We start from the raw sequence: 23,874 nt of genomic DNA on the forward strand, positions 1-23,874 counted from the left end.
GCTCTCTCAAAATTTCAGTAGTAAAGCTCTCCGTGTTGCACAACGCATCTCTTGTAACGTCTGCCAATGGAGTTCATTGAACATATCCGTAACGATCGTGTCGGCTAAACGATCCCGTGACGAAACGCGCCGCTCTTCGTTGGATCTTCTCTGTCTCTTCTATCAGTCCTACATTGCAGGGATTCCAGAGAGATGAATCATTCTCAAGAATCGTTCGAACAAGCGCCTTATAAGCCACTTCCTTTGTGGATGGGTTACATTTCCCTAAGATTCTTCCTATGAATCTGAGTCTCGAATATGCTTTTCCCACTATTTGTTTTATGTAGTTATTCCATTTAAGGTCGTTCTGGATAGTTACTCCCACATTTTTTTGCGGTAGGTACTGTTCAAGCAGTTTGTCATCAGTAGTGCAGTTACGCAGAAGTGGATTTCTTTTCCTATGTACGCGCAATATGCGACATTTATTTACGTTCAGGTGAACTGCCAGAGACTGTACCATTCATCAGTTCTCTGGAGGTCATTCTTCAAATCGTTACTATCTTATGGCGTTGCTACTTTGTTATAGACAACCGCATCGTCTGCAACAGCCTTAGAGAGCATCCGACGCTTTCTATTAGATTATTTATGTATTGTATATCTAAACACATGGAACTTTATTATTCTTCGTTGTTTTCAAAACTCGTTTTCTTTTTCTTAGGTCGAAATGTCTCGTCAGCAGCCAGATTGTTAGAGGCAGAATGGGTAAGAAAGGAAAAAGAAAACAAACGTCTCCTTGTCAAAGAACCATCTCGATATTCACCTTAAACTATGGAGGAAAACGTGACTGCGTGTCTAAACTGAGATTTGAACTCCACTTCCACATAATTCGAGTTTGGTACCTTACCCACATCGACACTTCACTCTGTATGTTGTTCATGTACTTTCTGTAGCGTACTAGGACACGACACATTTCTCATTCCCTTGATTTGAACATTAAAACATCGTCTCATTACCTGAAATATGTTGCAGTTCAACTATTACGAAATTGCCTACCATTCGTATTATCAATATGAATAAAATCCTTAAGATGTCACTCCGTGTCATACTGAAGCGCAGAATCAACTGTAAAGCAGAGGTTTCGATCGTCTTCCCATCTGTCCTCTATAGGGGACTACTTGCGGTTAATTTAGTGCTCCATGACACAGCCTATGACGAAAAAGGTTGGTATGCAAATAAACCATTATCTCTGTGAGGTGTTGAATTATAAAGTTCAGAGGTAAGCTCTAGCCATGGCGACTGATCTGCAACTGAAACTATATCATATGAAAGATTCCGGACAGTATTCATATGTAGCATATTTCTGCCATGGTCGAACAGTGTATTTTTGTATCAGTGATGCTGAGTGAGCATCGACATCAAACTCAGCCTGATGCAACATTTGTATCGAAGTAAACAACATTTTGGCAATTGGTTTGTCAGTAATGAAATTTGGGAAAAGTTAAAGCTGAGAAATTACTGTCATGGCAGTATCATGATCTTTTTGATTGTTACTATGACAACCGTGACTAACAATATAGTAGAGGACCTACAGTAATTGTGTGGTTGTTGCAAATGAATAATTTTTTAAATGTCTCAATAGCCGACTTGGTGACAAGAATTCTGCAAGTGCTGAAAGGTTTATGTATAACTGAAGCTGTAAGTTCTTGAGTAGAAACCTGAAAGGCAGGGGAGAAAACCCCAAAATTGCCTATGACGTCTAGACGTAAATATGATGTTCAAGCGGAAATCATAGGTGCAGTGAAAAAAGCGGTAAAATATTTCAAAATAAATACATAAAGTATGAATTCTTGGTCACCGAATATCTATTCTAGCCTGGACCATGAGTTTACGCTTGTTCCAGTTGCGCTTTCTACATCAGCACATTTGTTGTACCTTTCTCCGAGATGGTACTTTCGCGTAAAGTTGCCAATGAAACAGTTAGCGGTTTCTTCATCAGAAAATGCTATGATCTGCTTGTGTGCATTTCCAATGAGGCCCGCTTCTACGAAATCTTTGTGGGTGCTGGAGGTGCGGCCTTCCCGAGAACTACTAACGCTGCTTCATCGCACACCACAGTCGTTCGCAGCCGACTGTAAACTAATGAGCTGCGAAGTAGTACGATGAGTCAGGATTAGGGGCCAGTAGATGAGTTCGACTTTGCAGTGTGACTGTTAAAACCGTTTCGGAAAATCCAGACTGAAACCCATTATCCATGCACCCTTTCTCCTTACGGTTTCTTCCTTGAATTGTTGAAACATTCACAATTTTATCCATAAATTATCGCGGCCTATTTAGGTCGCTCCTGCTGGGGCCGCTCACATGCGTTTCTTGGAACGAAACGCTGTCGCATAAAGCAGAGTGTGAAAGTCTAATCGTGTTCCACACACCTGCACAGCAATTGCCCGATGACCGGACGCAACACATTCTCCGAAAGCAGAGAAATTGTATTAGTTGTATACTACTCTTGGAAGCAAAGTCAAGACATTTATGCTATATTTTTCGCTTAAACCTTGAAGACTATATGTATCATACACGAAAGTGAAAGGATTATCTATCTAAAACTTTCTTTAGTTGTACATTGGTTCATGTTTTCAGCTGTCATTCGTTTCGGTCTTGTTGTACATGACTATAGAGCACAATTTTACCCTATATTTGCAACCAAATAGGATGTGACTAGGTGGCAATTCAGTGTGCTGTGGCGGTTGCTTTGGTTCCACATCAAGAAGTTTTTTCCGTTAGTTTTATGAAACGTCTCACAGTACGCATAATAAGTATTATGCAGTTGTATGCATCTTTTTTTAAGACCGGCGTTATTGGAACAGTGTTGTTTTGCGTGGATAGTAGCCAACAGATCGTAAATTTTTGAAGAAAGTCATATTTAAGAACCACATATTTAGGAAATAAGCTTTGCTTCGCCAGGCTGCGTTGTGGTGTTATTATTGTGGTTGTTCATCTTCTTCCTCTTTCTGAGAGTTTTCTAGAGCACACGGCGTTTCTCGCATCCAGATTTCCGCCTACTTCCATCTTACCAGCCCTCGACTTGCATGGCTCTGTGTTGCATCGCACGTCTCACTACATCGTTCAGTATAGCCAGGGTCTTGCTCTTTTTTGTGTAGTGGACCTCTCCTGTGCCATTTTTTAGAAGGCCATGTGTCCTCTGGTGTTCTTCTAAAACCTCCAGACCATGTTACGCATTTGTTTTCAGCTGTGTCTACAATATGCTTGCTAACTGCCATCTGTTTTCGTACCACTTCATTTCTTATTTTGTCTCTTATTATTACGTCACAACTTTGTCTCCAAAATTCCATTTCCATTGTCTCTGATTTCTTTTCACTGAACCTGGAGACATTCCACAGCTGCCCCTTTCAGCAAATAAAAAATCCCTAGGCGTCACTGAAACAAAACACTGAAGTGTAAAATGCATTACTGTTGACGGCAGTATTAGTGACGCAGAGTGGTTTTCTATTTTATTTTTTGAAACCAAAGCAAGAACGATACCATACCGGTTAATTTAAATAATATTATGTTATTTAATGATGATCAGATGATCGAAACTTGTACGGAATAAGGGCTTGTTTGATATCCAGCTCCTGTTGGAATTAAATATCTCTTCCCTTAAATCTGTCAAACTTTGTTGTATAATGGCTCTTCGGAAACATTTTTTCCATATCCTTAACGGTTTCTGAAAAATTAAAAGTTACTTCATTGTGGAGTATTAGTAGCTATATGTCGGCATCAGTATGGTTATTCCTTGTGATTTAATATTTGTTCAGGATTTATATCTTTTGAGATCGAAATACAATAAAGATTTGGTATCTACAAGGGAACTTCAAGCTTCAGATTTATGGTGTAATGTTGCCTCCTATAGCAAAGAGTTTTCTCAACTTTTCCACTGCAACTTCTGTGGAATGTGACGTTTAGCAGGTTGCTGTTCGTCTTCTTCGCCACTTTCACTGAGTGATGTGTTGCATTGATAAAGAGTAGAGACAGAGATGACATTTCATTCAGCCTCAGCGATTTAGGGTTTTCGTTGTTTCTTAGGATCAGATCAGACTAATCCTCATATCACTGTTACGACTTATTTCTTTGGAGATACTTGTTCGAATGTGTTGTGTACAACTTCGTACACAATGGCAAGGAGAGGTGAGTTACAGAGTGGTGCAGTAACTGTCGTCGCAGGAAAGCTGGGCAGGAGCAGAAATGATCAGTGAACAAGTAACACAGCAAACAGTAGATTTACATTTCTCCAAAAGTACGAAAAATCATTGCAAATGATGCAACAAGCTATCAGTGTCACAGGGAAGAAGCACAAACGAAGGTGTCGTAGCTTAGTGGCTCCGAGAGCAAGTGGCCTGAGTGGTTGCCACCGCCCGTCCTATGCTGTGGTGGCAGGGGGCGCTCGTGGTAGAGAGCTGCTGGAGGCGTGGCTCAGCGGAGGCGCGCCATTGGGCCCGCAACATCCAGCGTGACCATTGTCGGCGTCAGACGGAAACCTCCATATGCCGTGGCGTGGTACCGGTATAGGATACCACAGAGTGAACTTGTGCTCTGTGTGTAAGGACATCGATGTTGACAAAGCATTAAATTTTAGATTTCCTTCCTTCATAGCTTTCGTACGTTTGTCTTTAACCCAAATTCTGTGCTACCTACGATGTCTATTCCATTCTACATTCTAACACTTCGTTAATTTCGTACAGAAATGTTGACGCCATTTTACGAATCTTAGCACAGATGTATCTCGTTCTCCCGCACGATTATTCCCCTCGTGAGATTTGTTTTCACTTTCTTCACTGCGTGTTCGGGAACAAGTTAGCAATATCGGAGCCCCCAATCATCGGAGCCACAACGATTTGTTGACTTTACGTACACTCATTTTACTGTGTGGGACGGCCGAATCGCGTCGTTTAGCGCGGGTCCCAGTGAGACGTAAGTGTACGTTGCCGCGAAGCGCGCTCGCCGACAGGTCAGAGGTGAGGCGAAAGCGGACACTCCAGAGTACGTGGTGCCGCTTCTTTCTGGCAGAGGTGACCCCGAGGCGACCCGGCGGCGGAGCCAGCAATCGCTTGCGGGTATGTCTTTCCAGCGCTGAGGAGGAGGCGCAAAACTTTCTTCCTGGTCCGAGACACTCGGAAGGTGGCCAGGCTGCCGGCCGGTGTGGCCGTGCGGTTCTAGGCGCTTCAGTCTGGAACCGCGTGACCGCTACGTTCCCAGGTTCGAATCCTGCCTCGGGCATGGATATGTGTGATGTCCTTAGGTTAGTTAGGTTTAAGTAGTTCTAAGTTCTAGGGGATTGATGACCACAGATGTTAAGTCCCGTAGTGCTCAGAGCCATTTGAACCATTTTGATGGCCAGGCGGAACTGCGGCAGCTTGCGCCGGGCGCATTCGTTATGATGACCACCTACAATCGAGCGACGTGAAGCGACAGGAAAAAAAAAGGTCAGGTGGGCACCACTCACCGTACTCCGACTGGAGGTCGCACAGTAGGGTGAAAAATGGTGTTTATGGATAAAGGAGCAACCTGGTGAAACAGGATTACACTGAAGGCGACAGATGCGACTGCAAATAAATACAGACAATGGAATATCCTCTTCTCTCCCCAAATTGAACCAAAGCTGCACATCAGCAATACCTGCTTTTTCACCGCCAAAAAGTGGAATAATGTTGCAAAACTGAGATTTAGTGCACTTTGCTCTCGGGAAGTGAAGTAGCAAAAGAAGATATGACCAAAATCTTGATTCTAAAAACCAGTCTTTAAAGCCAAATGACCCGTAAGACCGCGTGATTTTTTTGTATCCACTCTTATGTGCTCGAACATTCTCTTATCTGCACAACTAATGTGCAGATGTCTGAATCCATGTGTAAAACCATGTGTCCTGACTTCTCAGTCATACAATGACGATAACCAGAGTGAAAAATGAATATTCATTGTTTACGCTCACGTGGCATTTAATGTCACGGGACATACACCATAATCAGCTGACACAGAGTAATGATTTATAATGACGACCTAAAGGTTAAAACGCGGTGCCGAAAACAGAGCACCTCTCTTTGGTTAAGTCCAAAGCCACTGACAAGAATCTGGTTGAGTTTACTGCGAAAATAATGGTTGTTGTTGTGGTCTTCAGTCAAAAGACAGGTTTTATACAGCTCTCCATTCTATTCTATCCTGTGTGAGCATCTTCAACTCTGAATAACTGCTGCAACTTAACGTCCTTCTGAATCTGTGTACTGTATTCATCTTTTGGTCTCCATCTACAATTTTTATCCCTCTCCCCCCCCCCCCCCCACCCCGCACTTCACTCCAATACTAAAGTGATGATCCCATGATGTCTCAGAATGTGTCCTATCGATCTATCCCTTCTTCTAATCAAGTTGTGCCACAAATTTCTTTTCTCTTCAGCTCTATTCAGTCCTCCCCAGTAGTTATGTGATCCACCCATCTAATTTTCAGCATTCTACTGTAGTACCACATTTCAGAAGGTTCTCTTCTCTTCTTGTCTAAACTGTTCATCCCTTATATTTCAGTTCATTACTACACGATTGTTAAAAAATTATACGATGAGCCTTTTAGTACTTGTTCAAAAATGGTTCAAATGGCTCTGAGCACTATGGAACTTAACTTCTGAGGTCATCAGTCCCCTAGAACTTAGAACTACTTAAACCTAACTAACCCAAGGACATCACACACATCCATGCCCGAGGCAGGATTCGAACCAGCAACCGTAGCGGTCGCGCGGTTCCAGACTGTAGCGCCTAGGACCGCTCGGCCACTCCGGCCGGCAAAACTGTGAAAGTCTTTAGATCAATGCAAAATGAAGAATTAGCAGACAGTCATCTGCTCTGAAGCCTTAAATGCGATAGAAAATCTGAACTTTGCAAGAAGAAGATTACTCAGTAGGCCAGAACTCATGGGACGGATTCTCGTGAGAATACAGAGATCTCGAGTTACAAGGGACGGTCCACGTTGGAGACAAGCGAACCAAGATCTCTGTTTTAAACATTTTTGGAAGTAATGTATAAAACGCATATTTGAACCATCAGCTGTTTTTATCTTAAACCAAAATTGTACCGGTTTCGATCTTGGCCCATCTTCATGGATGAAGGATTAAAATGGTTCAAGCCGCCATATTGCATTAGTCATTAATTAAAATGTGTAGTGCGTTTCATGAATATAATTACATGACACAGGACTCCTCTGTATACAAGTTGTATTTGGATGTTTGCTTTTAAAGTCAAAATACAAATTGTATACAGAGCAGTCCTGTGTCATGTAATTATATTCGTAAAACGCACTACACATTTTAACTAATGACTAATGCAATATGGCGGCGTAAACCATTTGAACCCTTTATCCGTGAAGATGGTCCAAGACTGAAGCCAGCAGATTTTGGGTTTAAAACAAAACCAGTTGATAGTTCAAATACGCATCTTATGCAAGATCTCTGTACCTAGATAAAGACCATCTCGCATTCCGTCAGGAAAAAGGAGCATGTTCTTCGGATACATCCTTAGACTGGAACAAAGGAGTTTGACGTAACAGAGAAGGAAATTTCTTATGTACGAGAGAACCATAGTACGCTTTATCCAAGCAGTACAAAATCATCTGAAGGAAATGGAAATATTGGTAACGGAGATTTACAACATAACGGCTTTCAAATCAAATGGTCGGCTGGTACAGGTTTACAGGACAGAATTAGACCAGGGACAAAAAATTATCATTGACAGAAGACTGAATTAGGTTGGAAAGTATGAGAATTAGATAACAATAGACGAAGATAAATACCAATGAAACAAGGTGATACGAATTAACGCGGTCCTCCGATGGCCAAAACGAGAAGAAGAGGAAGTATCGAAGCTGATGGGTGGTCCTCGCCAGTGGCAGACCTATCGACAGATTGTTATGCAAGCGCCCTGCTGGGCGGAGTTTCGCAAGACGCGCCGCCCGCCGCTTTCTATACAAACAGTGATGGCTCACACGAGCGCGCCGACAAGTAGCTGGTCTCCACCTGGCCGGCGCCTGCATTGTCAGGGAGGCGTTCGCATCTCATGTAGCTCTCTGGCTGTCCAATTAACACGCCTCTACCCGCACCGCGCCCTCTGTGTGTTGTGCTGCGCTGATATTTGCCAGCCAACTTTCACGAGACGTCTCGTTCGACGAGTGTAGCTGTCCTCCCCCTCTAGACATTTCCCACCCCTTCACCAAAAGAAGGAAAAATTCGGACTAGTGGCAAAGGAGTAATGAATAACTGCCTCTGCACATGTGGCTGCACTGCTGAAGCCTGGGAAGGAACCAACAGACGCCAAGAACTTTCCTCCTTTTTTGTATCGCCTGTGCAGTATCTTCGAGGTGGACTGTTTGCAATAGTATTGCTGCTAGTGTTGATGAAATGCTACTTCTTGAAGAAGTGGGTATGAGGCCTGGTGGGGTATGTTATCGAAATACTAAATTGCAGCCAAGACATCGATGATGGATTCGAGAAAAATGTGGTCGCCAAGGCTGCAATAAGAGCATGAAAGAAAGAAATGCTCGGTCCTAAGTACCGCATGTACAACCACGCTATCATCACTCCATCTCTGATAATATATAACTGAACAGTGTGTTTCAAGAAGTACTTTACAATTTCAAAAATTCATATAAATCTATTGAAAGAAGATATAGAGCTGGGTTTAGTGTTGTTTTGCAGGGAAACACATCAAGTTTTTTTTTTACCTTACACTAAAGATGATGTATTTCCCACCGGAAGTCAATTTCTTCCCAAACTCGCTGTAGCATTGCAGGTGTAACTTGCTCAGTGGTGGCCCTACGAAATCGATGAGGATGACCAAGAACGAAATGTTTACTTCATGCAAGATGGTGCACCACTCCACTACCTGGCTGACGCCATGGATTTTCTCAGTGACCGCTTTCCAGGTCAGTGGATTGGCCGTGATGCGCCAATTGGCTGGCCCCACGTTCTCCGCACGTTACACCACTAGTTCATTTTATGGGGATTCAACAAGGATATCGTGTTTGTACCTCCTGTACCGGCTTCTCTACCTGAACTTAGAGCAAGAATCTACACCGCAACGTTGACAAAACGTTGTCTCACTCGCTCAACGACGTCGTCAGATGTGCTTGGACGACCTGATGATTTCCCATGGCTTACCGAGCACCCTGTTTCTACGAAACATTTATACCAGTGAAGGCAGCCATTTTTAACGCAACTGCTGCTAGCGCTCCTTACGGTGTGATTCGGCACTAGCAAACTACGCGAGACAAAACTTGATGTATTTCCCTACAAATTGACATTACAATCCCCTCTGTAGGTACTATGAATTAATTTATATGAATTTTGAAAGTCCTTTTTCCAACACGTTGTATTAACGCAACAGATCGTATTCGACCGTCTTCGAGAATGCAGAATTCGTCAAACATGAAGAAATCTTTGGTGGGCAGCACTTACCAGACGCCAACTGGATAACGCTCAAAAGGGCGAGTACAACGGTTTGTGATGTAGGGGCCACCGGGTGAGACAGGTTTACACCGTGGGGAAAAATGTTACTGCGAACGGATCCAGAGTCTGGAAAATCTTCTTCACTGACCAAATATAATCGAAGCTGTAAATGAGCATGAACTGCTTTTACCACAGAAAACTACTGAAACGAACGGCGGAAATTGGAAAACGAAGATACCGTGGACTTTGGACTTGTAAAATAAAGTAAAATTGCAAATGATGAGACTACCTGACGTTTGATTCTTATAGCAGATGTCGTCAAACGCTTCCTACAACCCTGCAGTTCTTCCTGATCCATTCTTATATGGTCGAACATTCTTCTAGACAACTTACGCACAGAAAAATTTACGACTCTGCGTGTCAGATCGTGTGTCCTGATTTTCTAGTCATAGCACAACGACAGTTTAAGAAAAAACTAATAAAGTGAAAGATGAATATTCATTGTTCGTGAGCAGGTAGCATATAATGCCACGTGACACACACTACAATCAAGTGACACGGAGTAATGAGTTATAACGGCGACTAGAGGCATAAAAGCCGGTGCCGAAAACAGAGGCGCTCTTTCCGATCAAGGCCAAAGCTACCGAAGAGAAATCTTATGATTGAGGTTAATGGGAAACAAATAGGGCTGTGAGTATTTTGAGCGATGATGACACGCTGTTGCATAGAAGGGTACACATTTATTTCGAGGTAGTTATTGCATGTGCGTAATGTCTCCAATCTTATGCTGTAGTCTTGTGTGTTTTTTGTTTTGTCAGCAAGCACTAATCAAACTAATCAGGTTCTGCGAGCTCTGCTACACTTTTTCTGTGTGCACGCATAATTCAGTTACCTCTGGAGGCATGTTTCAGTCGAAAAACCTTAGTTCATCTTTTTACAAAAGTGTGAAACACTTACTTCTCCATTCCAGCTTTGAAAATTACAGGAATCACATTCTTTCTTTTTGTTTTGTTTCCACTTAGCATAACTTCAGCAATAGTTTCGTTGATTGACTGAGGTCTGTTCTGTTCTTATTGAGTATTTAGGAGGAGTATTTAGGTAGAAACAATGTCCTAAAACGATATACACTCCTCTATATTTACAGGCATAAGTACATTCTGCAAATGACAATATAGTACATGGACCAGAGTTTTCATCGTATCTTTCCCCTAATTGCTATTCCCATTACATTATAAACCGAGGATTGGAAGAAAAATTGACAACACTCATTACATAACTAATTTAATCCCTTAATTGTGGAGGACCCCAATTCAATTCCCGGCACTGCCAGATATTTTTGGACTGGAAATGGTTGCTGTTAGCAGCCTGATGCTAACAGACGTGAGAAGTAGAGACTCCAAGACATCGCAAAATCATAAAGGCTGACAGAAAGTTGCACTGCCCCCGCGTCCTCCATATCGCATCCGAATTACGCCTTTGGCAGAGGACGACACGGAGACCGGTCGGAACGGTATATTCCGTAAGGACTGGAACGCGGAGAGGTCTGCTTCACTTCTCGGTGGCCGGCGAATATTTCATCCTGTGTTCTTGGGACACGACGAACTGCGTCAAAAAAATGTGTGTGAAATCTTATGGGACTTTACTGCTAAGGTCTGCAGTCCCTAAGCTTACACACTACTTAACCTAAATTATCCTAAGGACAAACACACACACCCATGCCCGAGGGAGGACTCGAACCTCCGCCGGGACCAGCCGCACAGTCCATGACTGCAGCGCCTTAGACCGAACTGCGTCGTTTCGCACACTGTTTCTCTAGATATAGAGCATTTTGCAAGTCTCTGTCTGAAGATAAAATGTTATTAGCGTCAGACAGTGTACTGTAATTACTATATTTCATTGTCTCTTTGTCGTTGAAAATGAGGCCACCGCTGAATAATTTTCAGCAAACAACTAAAGTGATATGTCGCATCGTCCCTAATGAATTTCATCAAGAACATTCCTACCACTTCGTCCGCAGCTCGTGGTCTCGCGGTCGCGTTCTCACTTCCCGGGTTCGATTCCCGGCTGGGTCAGGGATTTTCACCTGCCTTGAGATGACGGGGTGTTTGTGTTGTCCTCATCGTTTCATTATTGTTCATGAAAGTGGCGAGTTTGAACTGAGAAAGGTTGGGAATTTGTACGGGCGCTGATAACCGCGCACTTGAGCGCCCCCCATACCAAACATCATCATCAACATTCCTACCACTTCACATAAGGCGCGACCGAGGTCACGACACTGTTTATCACTCTCTATCCAGAATGATAGGTTAACAACTGTGGCCTCAAGATGGAAAACTTCAGAACACCAGGTCGTCTGGTACTTTCACAGAGTAAATGCCAAATTCTAGTTCCATTATGTATCTTGTTTTCAGCTTACATTTCCCCAAAAGATGAAGCACTAGATCATACCAGACTGACGACAACGGGTGGAACGTACCAGAAGTCGTTTACAGAAACACGTTCAAGATTTCACCTGCACTTATTAAAGAATTACATTAACAGAGGTGAGATTTTTCTCTCTCTGCTTTACTGATTAATGTCTCTTTTATGCTAGTTTTTCTATACCGGTAATTAACACTAACTTTGGGGTCGATTGTTTATAATATTCCTTGTCTTGTAACTAGTCTCTTTTTGTTAATATTAATTGTTAGTGTTCATTCATTGCTTCGTAAGTCTTAGTTTAGGCTCGTGTTGGATTTTAGAGCAAGTGATTTTTTGCGAGACGGTGCCCTGTTACATTTATGTCTTTCTCTTTCCTTAGTCTCAAGTCTATAGGGCATAAGTACATCGTCGTTTGCTATTATTTGGAAATGGCTCTGAGCACTATGGGACTTAACTGCTGAGGCCATTATTCCCCTAGAACTTAGAACTACTTAAACCTAACTAACCTAAGGACATCACACACATCCATGCCCGAGGCAGGATTCGAACCTGCGACCGTAGCGGTCGCGCGGTTCCAGACTGTAGCGCCTAGGACCGCATTATTTGGAATTAAAACCCTACGTAAAAATAAACCTTCGGTGCAAGTCTTGCCTAAGACTGCAGGCACTCGAGGCTCTGCTGTTTCGCGCTTACAAGGTGCGGCACTTAAATCTGGACAAATTTCAAATGGAATTCTCCGCCATATCGTAGTTCCGCCGGAGGTAGCGGTTGGCGTCCTTGAAAGCCATAGGCTTCTATTAAACAGCCAGAACCTCAAAATGACCAAGATATTATGAACAGGTGCCGAGTACAGACGAGGAACCGCGATTATCGAAAGATTTCGCGCTGGGTTTCGTCCACGGAAACAGTTCGATTCTTCGGGTACCCGAGATCAACTGTTTCCGATATTGTCGCCAAGTGTAATGATTCGGAGAAGTCTGGGGAAGATTCTGCTAACCGAAGAGAAAACTTATTCGAGGAAATGCGTGCCACGATCTGTGACAGTCACAGATTGGGCTCAGGCGCTGATTTCGGAGGACCCGGGGCAATCGCTGAGGAAATTGGAATCAGTATTGAATGTCAGCGAGCGCACAATGCGTCGGATGGCAGAGGAGGATCTTGTACGAGCCATTTGGTCCAGAACTGGCTTTCGAATAACGTTGACATGTTCTGTGGTCAAAGGAGTTCCGGTCCCCGAATAGCTCGGATTTGAACCCCGTCGACTACTACGTTTGCAGCGTAGTCGAAAGAGTTACCAATTAAGACGAGGCACCCTAATGTCGCTTCTATACGCACTACTATCGAAGCAGCATTCGCGAATATGGACAACACTGTTTTAAAGAGTGCGTGCGATCGCTTCGGAACAAGATTGGAGGCGATCATTGCGTCTAAAGAGGGTTACATCGAGTAATGCTACTCTTGAAAGATACCACTACTTATACGTAAAAGGATATTCATTTTCATTTATATTATGTTTTAATAAATTTGCTGTTTAGAAAGTTTCATTTATCCGAATTTAAGCGCCGCACCCTGTACACACCACACGTTCCCTCGGCGGCAGGACTGACCCAATGGCGCCAGGGGCTGCCAGTCTGCACTGCGGAAGAGGTCCCGGAAGTGCTTTACGGCCTTTTTTGTACGGGAAGTGGCGGCCGTTCCCAAGGTGTAGTTCGCACCTCTTCGCGAAGCGACACGTGTCTGTTCCTTTTACGATGGCCCGCACCAGCCCACCCTTGGGCTGAAGACAAGTCGGGGGCTAGAGATTTCTCGCGGTCGGCCGGCTCGCCCGCCTTACGTAACGTGTAATTTGTCGACGAAACAGCGCTAGTGTTACACGCGGGCACGTCAACACCGAGTGTTATGTTCTGGAGGCTGCCGGCTTCCTGTTATCTAACCGAGTTGTCAACTGCGCGGAGCGACGTAAGAATTCCGGGCCTCTAGGTCACAGCTCACGCGTGGTGACAGGCTGGATTCCGGGCTGAGGTACGTGTCAGATGTTTCCGGCAAGGCTGGAACCTGTGTGAAATTTTTTGTGTTTACAAGCGTCATTATGAACGTTGTAATGACTTAACAGTTTTATGTTACTTTTCTTACCGCTTCCGTACTCGAAAGGTTAACGTCGCTGCATTCTTTGCTGAAGGATCTTGGTTCGATTTCCGGTATCTCCTCTGATTTTTCTGACAACGGAAACTCCCCCCCCCCCCTCATATTTAGTGGTAAAATGGCCCATTGGATAGCCCGTCAAAAGCTGAACACAGATCAAACAGGAAGAAGATGTACTGAACTGTGAAAAAAGGAAGCAAAATAGAAACAGTAAACGGTCCATCCTTAATATCTGCAATATCCAACTACGCCATAGAGCGTAGTGTCGTGGTTGTGTGGTCACGGTGTTAAACTGCGAAGCGGGAGATCTATGTTCAAATCTCCCTCGTGCCCTATACGTAATTTTTTTTTCACGAAATTACGAACTGTCCCGTCATTTACATATCTGTTTGCTGTATTCAGATCTGTTTATGTATTGTGGCGTGATGTCCGTTTTCAACAGTGACATATAACGAAGTGACCTCCAGACGTACGTACCGCCTTTTTTTTCCACAGGTACCACATGTATGCCTCTTGCGTTCCGTTTTGGAAGTTTTGACTCTTGCATTCCTTCGTTGTAAGACAGATCACACCCATTTATTTCTTGTTATCATTTCTGTGAGAGGTCTGTGCGTTCAAATGGCTCTGAGCACTATGGGACTTAACATCTATGGTCATCAGTCCCCTAGAACTTAGAACTACTTAAACCTAACTAACCTAAGGACAGCACACAACACCCAGTCATCACGAGGCAGAGAAACTCCCTGACCCCGCCGGGAATCGAAGGTCTGTGCGTCATCTCGCCCGCTCTCACTGTTCGTCACAGAATATGGATCATGTGGTAAGAATATATCACCGTCGCAAGTAACTGTGATGAAAGTCAGAGCAGGTGCGATGCCGTATAGAACTCTCACATAAATGAAAACAACCAATGAACTGGTGAGGACTATGTGACAATGAAGGAATTCAAGAGTCAAAACGTCCACAAGTGTAAGAATCATAACATGTGGTAACTGCTTAGAACTAATAGGAGGTACGTACGTCTGGAGGTCTCTTCGTTACACGTCGCTGTTGCAAACGGACATTACGCCACGACACACACACACACACACACACACACACACACACACACACAAAACTTTGAATACAGCGAACAGATACGTCAATGACGAGATGGGCAGTTCGAAATTTTGTGAAAAAAAAAGAGGTGCGAGGGTGATTTGAACCCAGATCTCCACCTTCGCAGTCTAACACCGTGTTGTAAGTCAGGATAATACGAATGATGAATCTGAAATTGTAAAGTTCGCTCGGCTCTGAGTTTTATTTATATTTTTGTTATTTTATCCACATCCTTCGCGCGGGCGAGAGTTCCACCAGCAGAAAATTTCCAGTCTTCGTCCGCGTTATAAATGAAGAAAAAATAACATTACATTTTTGATTTAAGAACATGTGATATTGAAACATTCTTTAAAAAATGATGTTTTCTCGAGTAATGGGTCAACAGCCTGTATAAATTGTTTGAAAGACCTTATTTCCACTTATGGTTTTCTATATTTTATGATATGCTATCGTAAATTTTGACATTAAGCCATTTACAAGGACAATTCATTTGTTAGATTGCACCTATGACCTGATTCATATTGTGCAATGGCACTAATTGTGGCAGTATGCTGAAATTTCCGTAGCATAACACGAAATGTAAACAGCCATAAGCGGAACTGACAACTGAGCTGATGATCATATAATGTTATTGCTACAATTGTTGTTCTCGCATCATGGTGAAAACAGCGATATTGACAAATTTAGCAGTGTATGAAATGAAGAAGTCGTAGTGGGAGGATAGGGTTTATGCGGCTCATTGGGGATTCCGAGTGTGAGGGCGCAGAAGAGCAAGAGAGGACTCTAATTTCGAGGTAGGTGTTTTGGTCAAGAGTCTTTTGTTAATATGAGATTTGGTGCCTGCTGTGGCACAATGGAAGCCAGGCCATATTTATGGGACAGTGAAAAAGAAAAGAAAGGAGAAGGTGCTGTTGGTTAGCAGCAGGTAGGAAAGCTGCGTATTTTATGTACTGGAAGTTGGAAATGGGCAAGAAACTCAGGGGAAACGAGTCAGAGGATCTGGCATGAGAAGTTGACGGTGTGAGTAAGAAAAACAAGGAGTTGAACAAGTGTGCCTAACGCTTTAAGAGAGAGTAGGCCTGGTTGTGGAACTACAATGAGCGCTAAAGAAATTGGTATAGGCATGCGTATTCAAATACAGAGATATGTAAACAGGTAGAATACGGCGCTGCGGTCGAAAACGACTATATAAGGCAACAAGTGTCTGGTGCAGTTGTTAGATCGGTTACTGCTGCTACAATGGCGGGTTATCAAGGTTTAAGTGAGTTTCAACGTGGTTTTATAGCCGGCGCACGAGCGATGGGACACAGCATCACCGAGGTAGCCATGAAGTGGGGATTTTCCCGTACGACCATTTCACGAGTGTACCGTGCATTTCAGGAATCCGGTAAAACATATCCGACATCGCTGCGTTCAGAAAAAGACCCTGCAAGAACGGGATCAACGACAACTGAAGAGAATCGTTGAACGTGACAGAAGTGCAACCCTTCCGCAAATTGCTGCAGATTTCAGTGTTGGACCATCAACAAGTGTCAGCGTGCGAACTGTTCAACAAAACATCGTCATATGGCCTTTCGGAGCCGAAGACCAACTCGTTTACTCTTCATGACTGCACGACACAAAGCTTTACGCCTCGCCTGGTCCCGTCAACACCGACATTGGACTTTTGATGACTGGAAACATGTTCTGGTCGGACGAGGCTCGTTTCGAATTGTATCGAGCAGATAAGCGTGCACGGGTATGGAGACAACCTCATGGATTCATCGACCCTGCATGTCAGCAGGGAACTGTACAAGCTGGTGGAGGCCCTGTAATGGTGTGGGGCGTGTGCAGTTGGAGTGATATGGGACCCCTGATACGTCTAGATACGACTCTAACAGGTGACACGTACGTAAGTATCCTGTCTGACCAGCTGCAACCATTCATGTCCATTGTGCATTCCGACGGACTCGGGCATTTCCAACAGTACAATGCGACACCCCACACGTCCAGAATTGCTACAGAGTGGCTCCAGAAACACTGTTCTGAACTTAAACACTTCCACTGGCCACCAAACTCCCCAGGCATGAATGTTATTGAGCATATCTGGGATGTCTTGCAATGTGCTGTTCACAAGAGATCTCCACCCCCTCGTACTCTTAGGGATTTATGGACAGCCCTGCAGGATTCATGGTTTCATTTTCCTCCAGAACTATTTCAGACATTAGTCGAGGCCATGCCACGTCGTGTAGCGGAACTTTCGTGTGCTCGTTGGGGCCCTGCATGATATTCGGCAGATGTATCAGTTTTTTTTTGTTTTTTTTTTTTTTTTGGCTCTTCAGTGTATGTATTCGATTGCACTTATGACTTGATTCTTATCATGCAATGGCAGTAATTGAGTATGTTTGAAAGCTCAAATTTCAGTAGCATAACACGAAATGTAAACAGCCGTAAGCGGAAATGACAACTTTCAAACGCTGAACTGATGATCGTATAATGTTATTGTAATGAGGGCTCAGATGGGCAAGAGTTGGGCTATAATTTTTTAGGCATGTGTTTTAGTCATGAGTGTTTTGTTAACATGAGCTTTGGTGCCTACTATAGTACAACGGAAGCCAGGCCATATTTATAGAACAGTGACAGGTTGGTTAGCAGCAGGTAGGAAAACTGTGTATTTCTGTGCTGGAAGTGGAAAATAGACAAAAAATGCAGGGGAAAAGACGAGGGTCTGAGTTGTAAAATTGACGGTGTGGGTAAGAGAAAGGACTTGGAGAAGAGTGACTAATGCCTTAAGAGAAAGTGGGCCTGGTCGTGGAACTATTTGTTTCGGACGTTAGGAAGGAAAACTGGACGAACGGCAAGGCTGATCTGATGTAGGGTGCACTGTCTTTGGTTGATCCAAGCGAACGCTTATGAAGAAGCCAGTTTTATCACCGGTAGGAAGACTTGGCGAAGCATAGCATAGGCGGAGGCCTTACTCACCGACGGCGACTTTGGTGACTCCTTAGCGGGCTTTGACTCTTGGGCGGTGGGGGACGCACTGGTCGCTGCCAGGAAGTGCAGGATCAGCGTCGCCAGCGACACGGCGCTGAACGCGGACGCCATCTTGCGTCTCGTTGTAGCTGCTGGTGCTTCTGACGATCCAGCTGCTGTCCGTGCGTCTGCAAAGGAAAACCGCAGCCTGAAGATTAGGTTTCGAAGACACGCCGAAACGTTACGAATCGAAGATAACTAAGCTCTACTGCAGTTTGCTGTTCTGGAATGTGCCGGAAGAGGAAAAGCGAAGTAAAGTAATCGAAATGTGCATGGGTAGGTAAGCATAATATAAAGAGCCTTGCACGACATTTGCTGCTGTTGCAAGAGGAGTGAACTTAATTGCTGCTAGTTGCCTCACGGAACCGCCATCTGCTTCATCACGCTCGTTCGCCTTATTAACTCCAGCAATAGCCATATATCTTTTAGCAGACGAGCTAAAATTGAGAAAGAGAAAACATGAGAATACATTAAAATAGAAGGAACGAAATATAATAAATCCAGTACTACAACCAGTTATCCCATGAATAGCATTATTAAGTAGCACTGTTCGTTCACTATGCTTCATTGTAGGACGTAAGCCTGTTCAGTAATGATCGACCACATTGCTACCGTATATTATGTGTCTCTGCTTACCCACATAAATTTTCACGCTAGAATGAAATGAACTCATAATGGATCACATGAAGCATTTCAGAAGTTTCGTTCACGCTTATTTTAATTTAAAAATGTATTTATAAAGTCGCCTTCGTAAGCTTCGTTGCAATCTCTGGTGTGCTGTTGTGCTAACGTAAGAGCAAGTTTTGTAATGTGATCGGAACACCTAATCTAATAATTCGTTATCACCGCAACAGAAGCTTTACCCAAAGACATCCCAGAGGCTGGCACTGCCTTTTATTTATATATATTCGAATGACTTTATTCTTGATTTCAGAACTTCAGGATAGGTGAGAAAACGTTCTCTATTCGAACATACCTAAGATTCGTGGTAATATCCTGGTACTGTGGCCTCACTAAGTCGGCCAAACTAAGTACTCCAATTGCTGGTAAACAAACATAATAAATCTATTCTAGTTATTTCACGGGAGATGGTTCAAATGGCTCTGAGCACTATGGGACTTAACATCTGAGGTCATCAGTTCCCTAGGACTTAGAACTACTTAAACCTAACTAACCTAAAGACATCGCACACATCCATTCCCGAGGCAGGATTCGAACCTGCGACGGTAGCAGTCGCGCGGTTCCGGACTGAAGCGCCTAGAACCGCTCGGCCACCGCGGCCGGCTTCACGGGAGAGGAAAGTGGATTTTTCTAACAAGAACATTTCCATTTCAGGCTTTCAGCACAATTCTACAAAAGCGATGTCAAATTTGCTTAGATTATTTCGTTTAAGTTTCCTAATTTTTTGTGATACTTCTGATTAGGAAGTGATTTTTAACCCGAATAGTTTTATTTTTGTAATTTACATTCATACGCACTTAGAACGGAACGAATATCTCACGAAAATATACCGTCTGGCTAAACAAAATGGCTATAATGATTGAACTAACTCGCCGTTGTATTGTGAAAGGAAGCAAACGATGCTGTTTGGTGCCGAATGAAAAATGGGACCCTAAACAGGGACTTCGACGATTAGCATTATTGTACTTCCTGTGGAAGGAGCACAAAAGTATATGACTGATATAACGTATGGAAATAGAGGGTACAATGAATAAAGTAGTTTAGCGATGACAGGGAAGAAGGCAATCATGTTGATAAACTGTTCATGACTCAATCACTAAGAGCTGGAATGAAGAAAAGAAGCGTATGGTCTAACATCCAGTCGACAATACGATCATTAGAGACGAGCACAAGTTCGATTAGGAGAGGCAGTCAGCCCCAGCATATCGAATTAGGCATCCGATATCCTACTCAAGCAATTTAGGGAAATAATGCAAGATATAAATTTGGATGGGTGGACTGGAATTTTAACCGACGTCTTCCCGAATGCGAGTCTAGTGATCCAAGGACCGAATCACCTCTCTCGATTGAGCATTGGCTCTAATGGAGAAATCCCGTATTGTCAAACTGGACAGTGTCCTCCTCCTTGTAGCTTGCTGTTGCCTTCCTAAGACCTGTTATGGTTCACCGTGCATCTGTGCCGTAGGTAATTGCGCCGAACGCATGAGTCTGGCGATAAGGACAGCACTGTTAAATGTTGTGTTTCGAGGAAAAGGAGCTACTGCTAGTTATATACACAAGGCAAACGACAAATGCAATTTGAAGAGGTATCTCTAACTGCTGTGATATTAAATAAATAAATAAAATAAGAAAAAACCGAAGAAGTACTTTAACCTAAATAGTTCCAAATCTGTTCACCCGTATCACCTTCTCGGCCCTTGCCTCCGATGCTGTGAATCGTATTGATCTGCAACTGTAGAAGGACAGAAACGCGTTTAGAAACTTATAAACGGGTGTGGGGCGACCACTGAACTTTCCGGTTGACTCTGAACCTTATTACACTATCAACAATTTGTTCTGCTCATTCGCGGAGCTCATCTCACCAGAGTAAAGTCATGATAACAAATAATGTTACTTCGCACCTACTTGTAATGTCTGCAACAGTTCTGCAAGGTCGTCGTAGTTGACTAAACTGAAACCGTGCCGTGTTCTAGCGTCGCACTCATTTACAGTGTTGTCCTCATCATTTCATCATCATTCATGAAAGTGGCGAGTTTGGACTGGGCAAAGGTTAGGAATATGTACGGGCGCTGACAGTCGCGTAGTTGAACGCCCCACAAACCAAACTTTATCATCATCATCATCATTTCCAGTGATACGCTACTGTAGACTCAATCATGCTCTGCATCTTCATCTGGACTCCGCGAGCCATCTTACGGTGTGTGGTGGGGGTATTTTTTGTATCGTAGTCATGTTCGCTTCTTCTGTCCTAGAACGAGTGTTGATAATCCTCCGTATGAGCTTGAATCTAATTTTACCTTTACGCCCTTTTTCGCCAGATATACGCCGGAGGAAGCAACATACTGCTTGACTCTTATGGGAACGAATGTTCACGAACTTTTAACGGAAAACTACACCATGATGCAATAACATTTCTCTTGTAGGGTGTACCACTGGAGTCAGGTGAACCCTCCGTGACGCTTCTGCGGTTAGTAATCGAATCTGAGACAAAACGCTCTGCTCTCCATAGTGTTTTCCCTCTCAGTTCCTATTTCTTCTGTCAGTCCTATTTGGTAAGCGTCACAGATCGTTTTATTTTAAATCGCTGCTTACGCACACTCTGTAATATTTAATGGGTGTGACTGCTTCCAGAGATTGACCTGCAGTCGTGGAGTAATACAATAACGGTCTTTCGGCCAATTTATATGCAATATCTTGCATCTGTTTAAGCTGAGGGCCCAGTGCCATTCCATGCACCAAGCGTCATCCTCTGCAAATCTTCCTGCGTTCTCTAGCATCGCGGCATCTTTGCTTGTACACCGGCATCATCCGCGAACAATACAATGGAGTTTGGTCACACTTCAACACAAGACGCTAGGCTCAGACGCATTTACAGCTGGTTCTGTCATCGCAGCAGTCATTACTCTATAAGGGCTGCACACTTCAAACGTTCGGAATGACCTCTGCAGCGATGTTGTTGAAGAGCTGCAACATCCGCTTTCTATTGCTGTGCAGCATGTTCACGTCGCAGGTCTACCCCGACTGTGCACGTCAACTTGCCAGAAAAGTGATAGTCCGCATAAAGTGTAGTTCCTTCTTTTGAGGAGGCAGCTAGTAGAGAAAAAACATCCTACACGAATGATAACAAGGTGACTTGGCCAAATGCCGAGGCATTACCACTACCAATGTGTCCTGAGCAACAGGAAACGGCGAGCGGAGAAACCGGGTCGCCCGTGGCCCTGCGGTGGCCATTTCCTGACAACCTCGCAAACCGGTGATGCCCAATCGCGGTCACTGGAAACCTGCTCGAGCGGACCCACCGCTCAAGCACAGTGGCAGGGAAATAAATGAGCAGCTTAATTTTAGACAGTCGTCGGGCTCGTTAGAGTAATGGAACGCGCTCATTTGACAAATGTGGTGGATAAAGCCCGTCAATGCCTTCTTAAAGGAACTGTGTTCATGAAACTTCTTTGGGTGGCGAGGCAAATATTGTGCCTACTCAGCTATGCAAGCGCAACCAGTTGTATCCATTCTTGCAGGAGGGTCAGTCCCGGAAGGTATGCAGGAGGATTTCTGTGAAGTTTGGAAGGTATGAGAGGATCTACTGGCGGAAGTAAAGCTGTGGGCGTTGGCCGTGAGTCGTGCTTGGACAGTTTAGTCGACAAGCTTGCCCATGGGAGGCAAAGGTCCCAGGTTCGACTGCCAGTCCGACGCACAGTCTGGAAAGTTTCAAATCATCGAACATTCCAACTGCACAGTGAAAATTCGTTCTGAGAACAATATTGATGTTCATAAGTTGAAGGGCTCTTAGAGACTCACGAAACAACATGATGAGGAGAGACAATATATGCACTTAATGGTGCAGACGTGAGACACAGTGATAGGGATGTAAGTTTTACCGTGCCCATGACCACTGGTGACGCGAGATGTGGGCGTCTTCTGGCACATAGGCAAGACAACGATGCTGCTCGGATGTAGCTCTTGGTCAGCTTTGGCCGAACTGATATGGATTGTTTCGCACCTTTCGAAATCGTCACTCTAACTGTGAAATATCGCTACGAATATTTAACTCACAGCAATTCCTCTGTCACCGTCTCTCACTGGTGTACGACACACGAATCTACAGGCTGATCATTCAATTCACTTTATCCACCTACAGTATCCCGCAAACGACGAGTACCTTCATTATACGAGAACTTATCGTTACCAGACTGTGTCATGATGGTCTGAAGAACACATCACATACAACAGAGTGCTCTTGTGGCCCCCAAGGTCAGTTGCCTGCAGTCCTACGGGCCATATCTAGGATGTCATTGAGTGAAATGTGTCTCCCAGTTCTGCAAATTCTCCGTGGATTGTGGGGAGTGATTGAGTAGTCACGGATTAGGATGTCTCCCCATGAAATTAGGTGTGTCGGGGAGTCACTGGCATCGTCAAGGCGAAAGGGCGAGTTATATGCTGTTCATTAGGAGTGTGTAATGCAATTGCTGCGCCTGTGGCGTGTGCAGAAACCGCAAATGCGAGTGGAGACGAGTACGTCACACCAGGCACGGCGGTTGCAGCGTGTCGCGGCTCCTGCCCCGGGGGTATCTAGACCGGCGCGGCGACAGGTAACGGCGACGTCCTTGTGTCCGCGGCAGATGGACTGAATTCCTGACCTTATTTGCGGACTCGCGACGAGACAGCGCGGGACTCGGTACAGACGCGTGTGGAGCACTCCGCCTTACGAAACGAGAGCACCCGCGCTCCGGCTTACGTCACGGCCTGCTCCACGGGACTCCGAGCAGTCTGACAACCAGAGCAACTCGTTCTATTCCCGTACTCACGCTCTTCACCCAACTACGAGTTCCTTTATTTACGCGTATGTGCTTGCGGAAACGCATTACCCGGTAGTTCAGGTTGGGCATGATTGTTATCAGTAAAAATAATAATAAATACTCAAAATAATAAATATTCAAAATGCGAGCTCTCAGACAAAAACCTGTAGTAGGCACATTTGCAGATGTCAAAAGAGCACACGATTCAACAGACAGGCCCTCACTGTTCCAAATTTTAGAAGAGAGGGGATTAGATCCCAAAGCACGAGA

The 23,874-nt window shown here is 44.2% G+C and overlaps 1 protein-coding gene across 3 annotated transcripts in view; it reads right to left on the reverse strand.

The window, feature by feature from the left end:
* The window catches only part of LOC126091867 (A disintegrin and metalloproteinase with thrombospondin motifs 16), a 495,229-nt gene that overhangs the window by 365,066 nt on the left and 106,289 nt on the right, over window positions 1-23,874 (reverse strand). For all 3 annotated transcript variants that reach the window (XM_049907150.1, XM_049907151.1, XM_049907152.1), the window contains exon 2: window positions 18,077-18,255. In XM_049907150.1, coding sequence (XP_049763107.1) covers window positions 18,077-18,199 — 123 coding nt within the window. In that variant the 5' untranslated portion in view covers window positions 18,200-18,255. The remainder of the gene's footprint in view (window positions 1-18,076; window positions 18,256-23,874) is intronic.

Source organism: Schistocerca cancellata, chromosome 7 (assembly GCF_023864275.1).
Source record: "Schistocerca cancellata isolate TAMUIC-IGC-003103 chromosome 7, iqSchCanc2.1, whole genome shotgun sequence".
Lineage (NCBI taxonomy): Eukaryota > Metazoa > Arthropoda > Insecta > Orthoptera > Acrididae > Schistocerca > Schistocerca cancellata.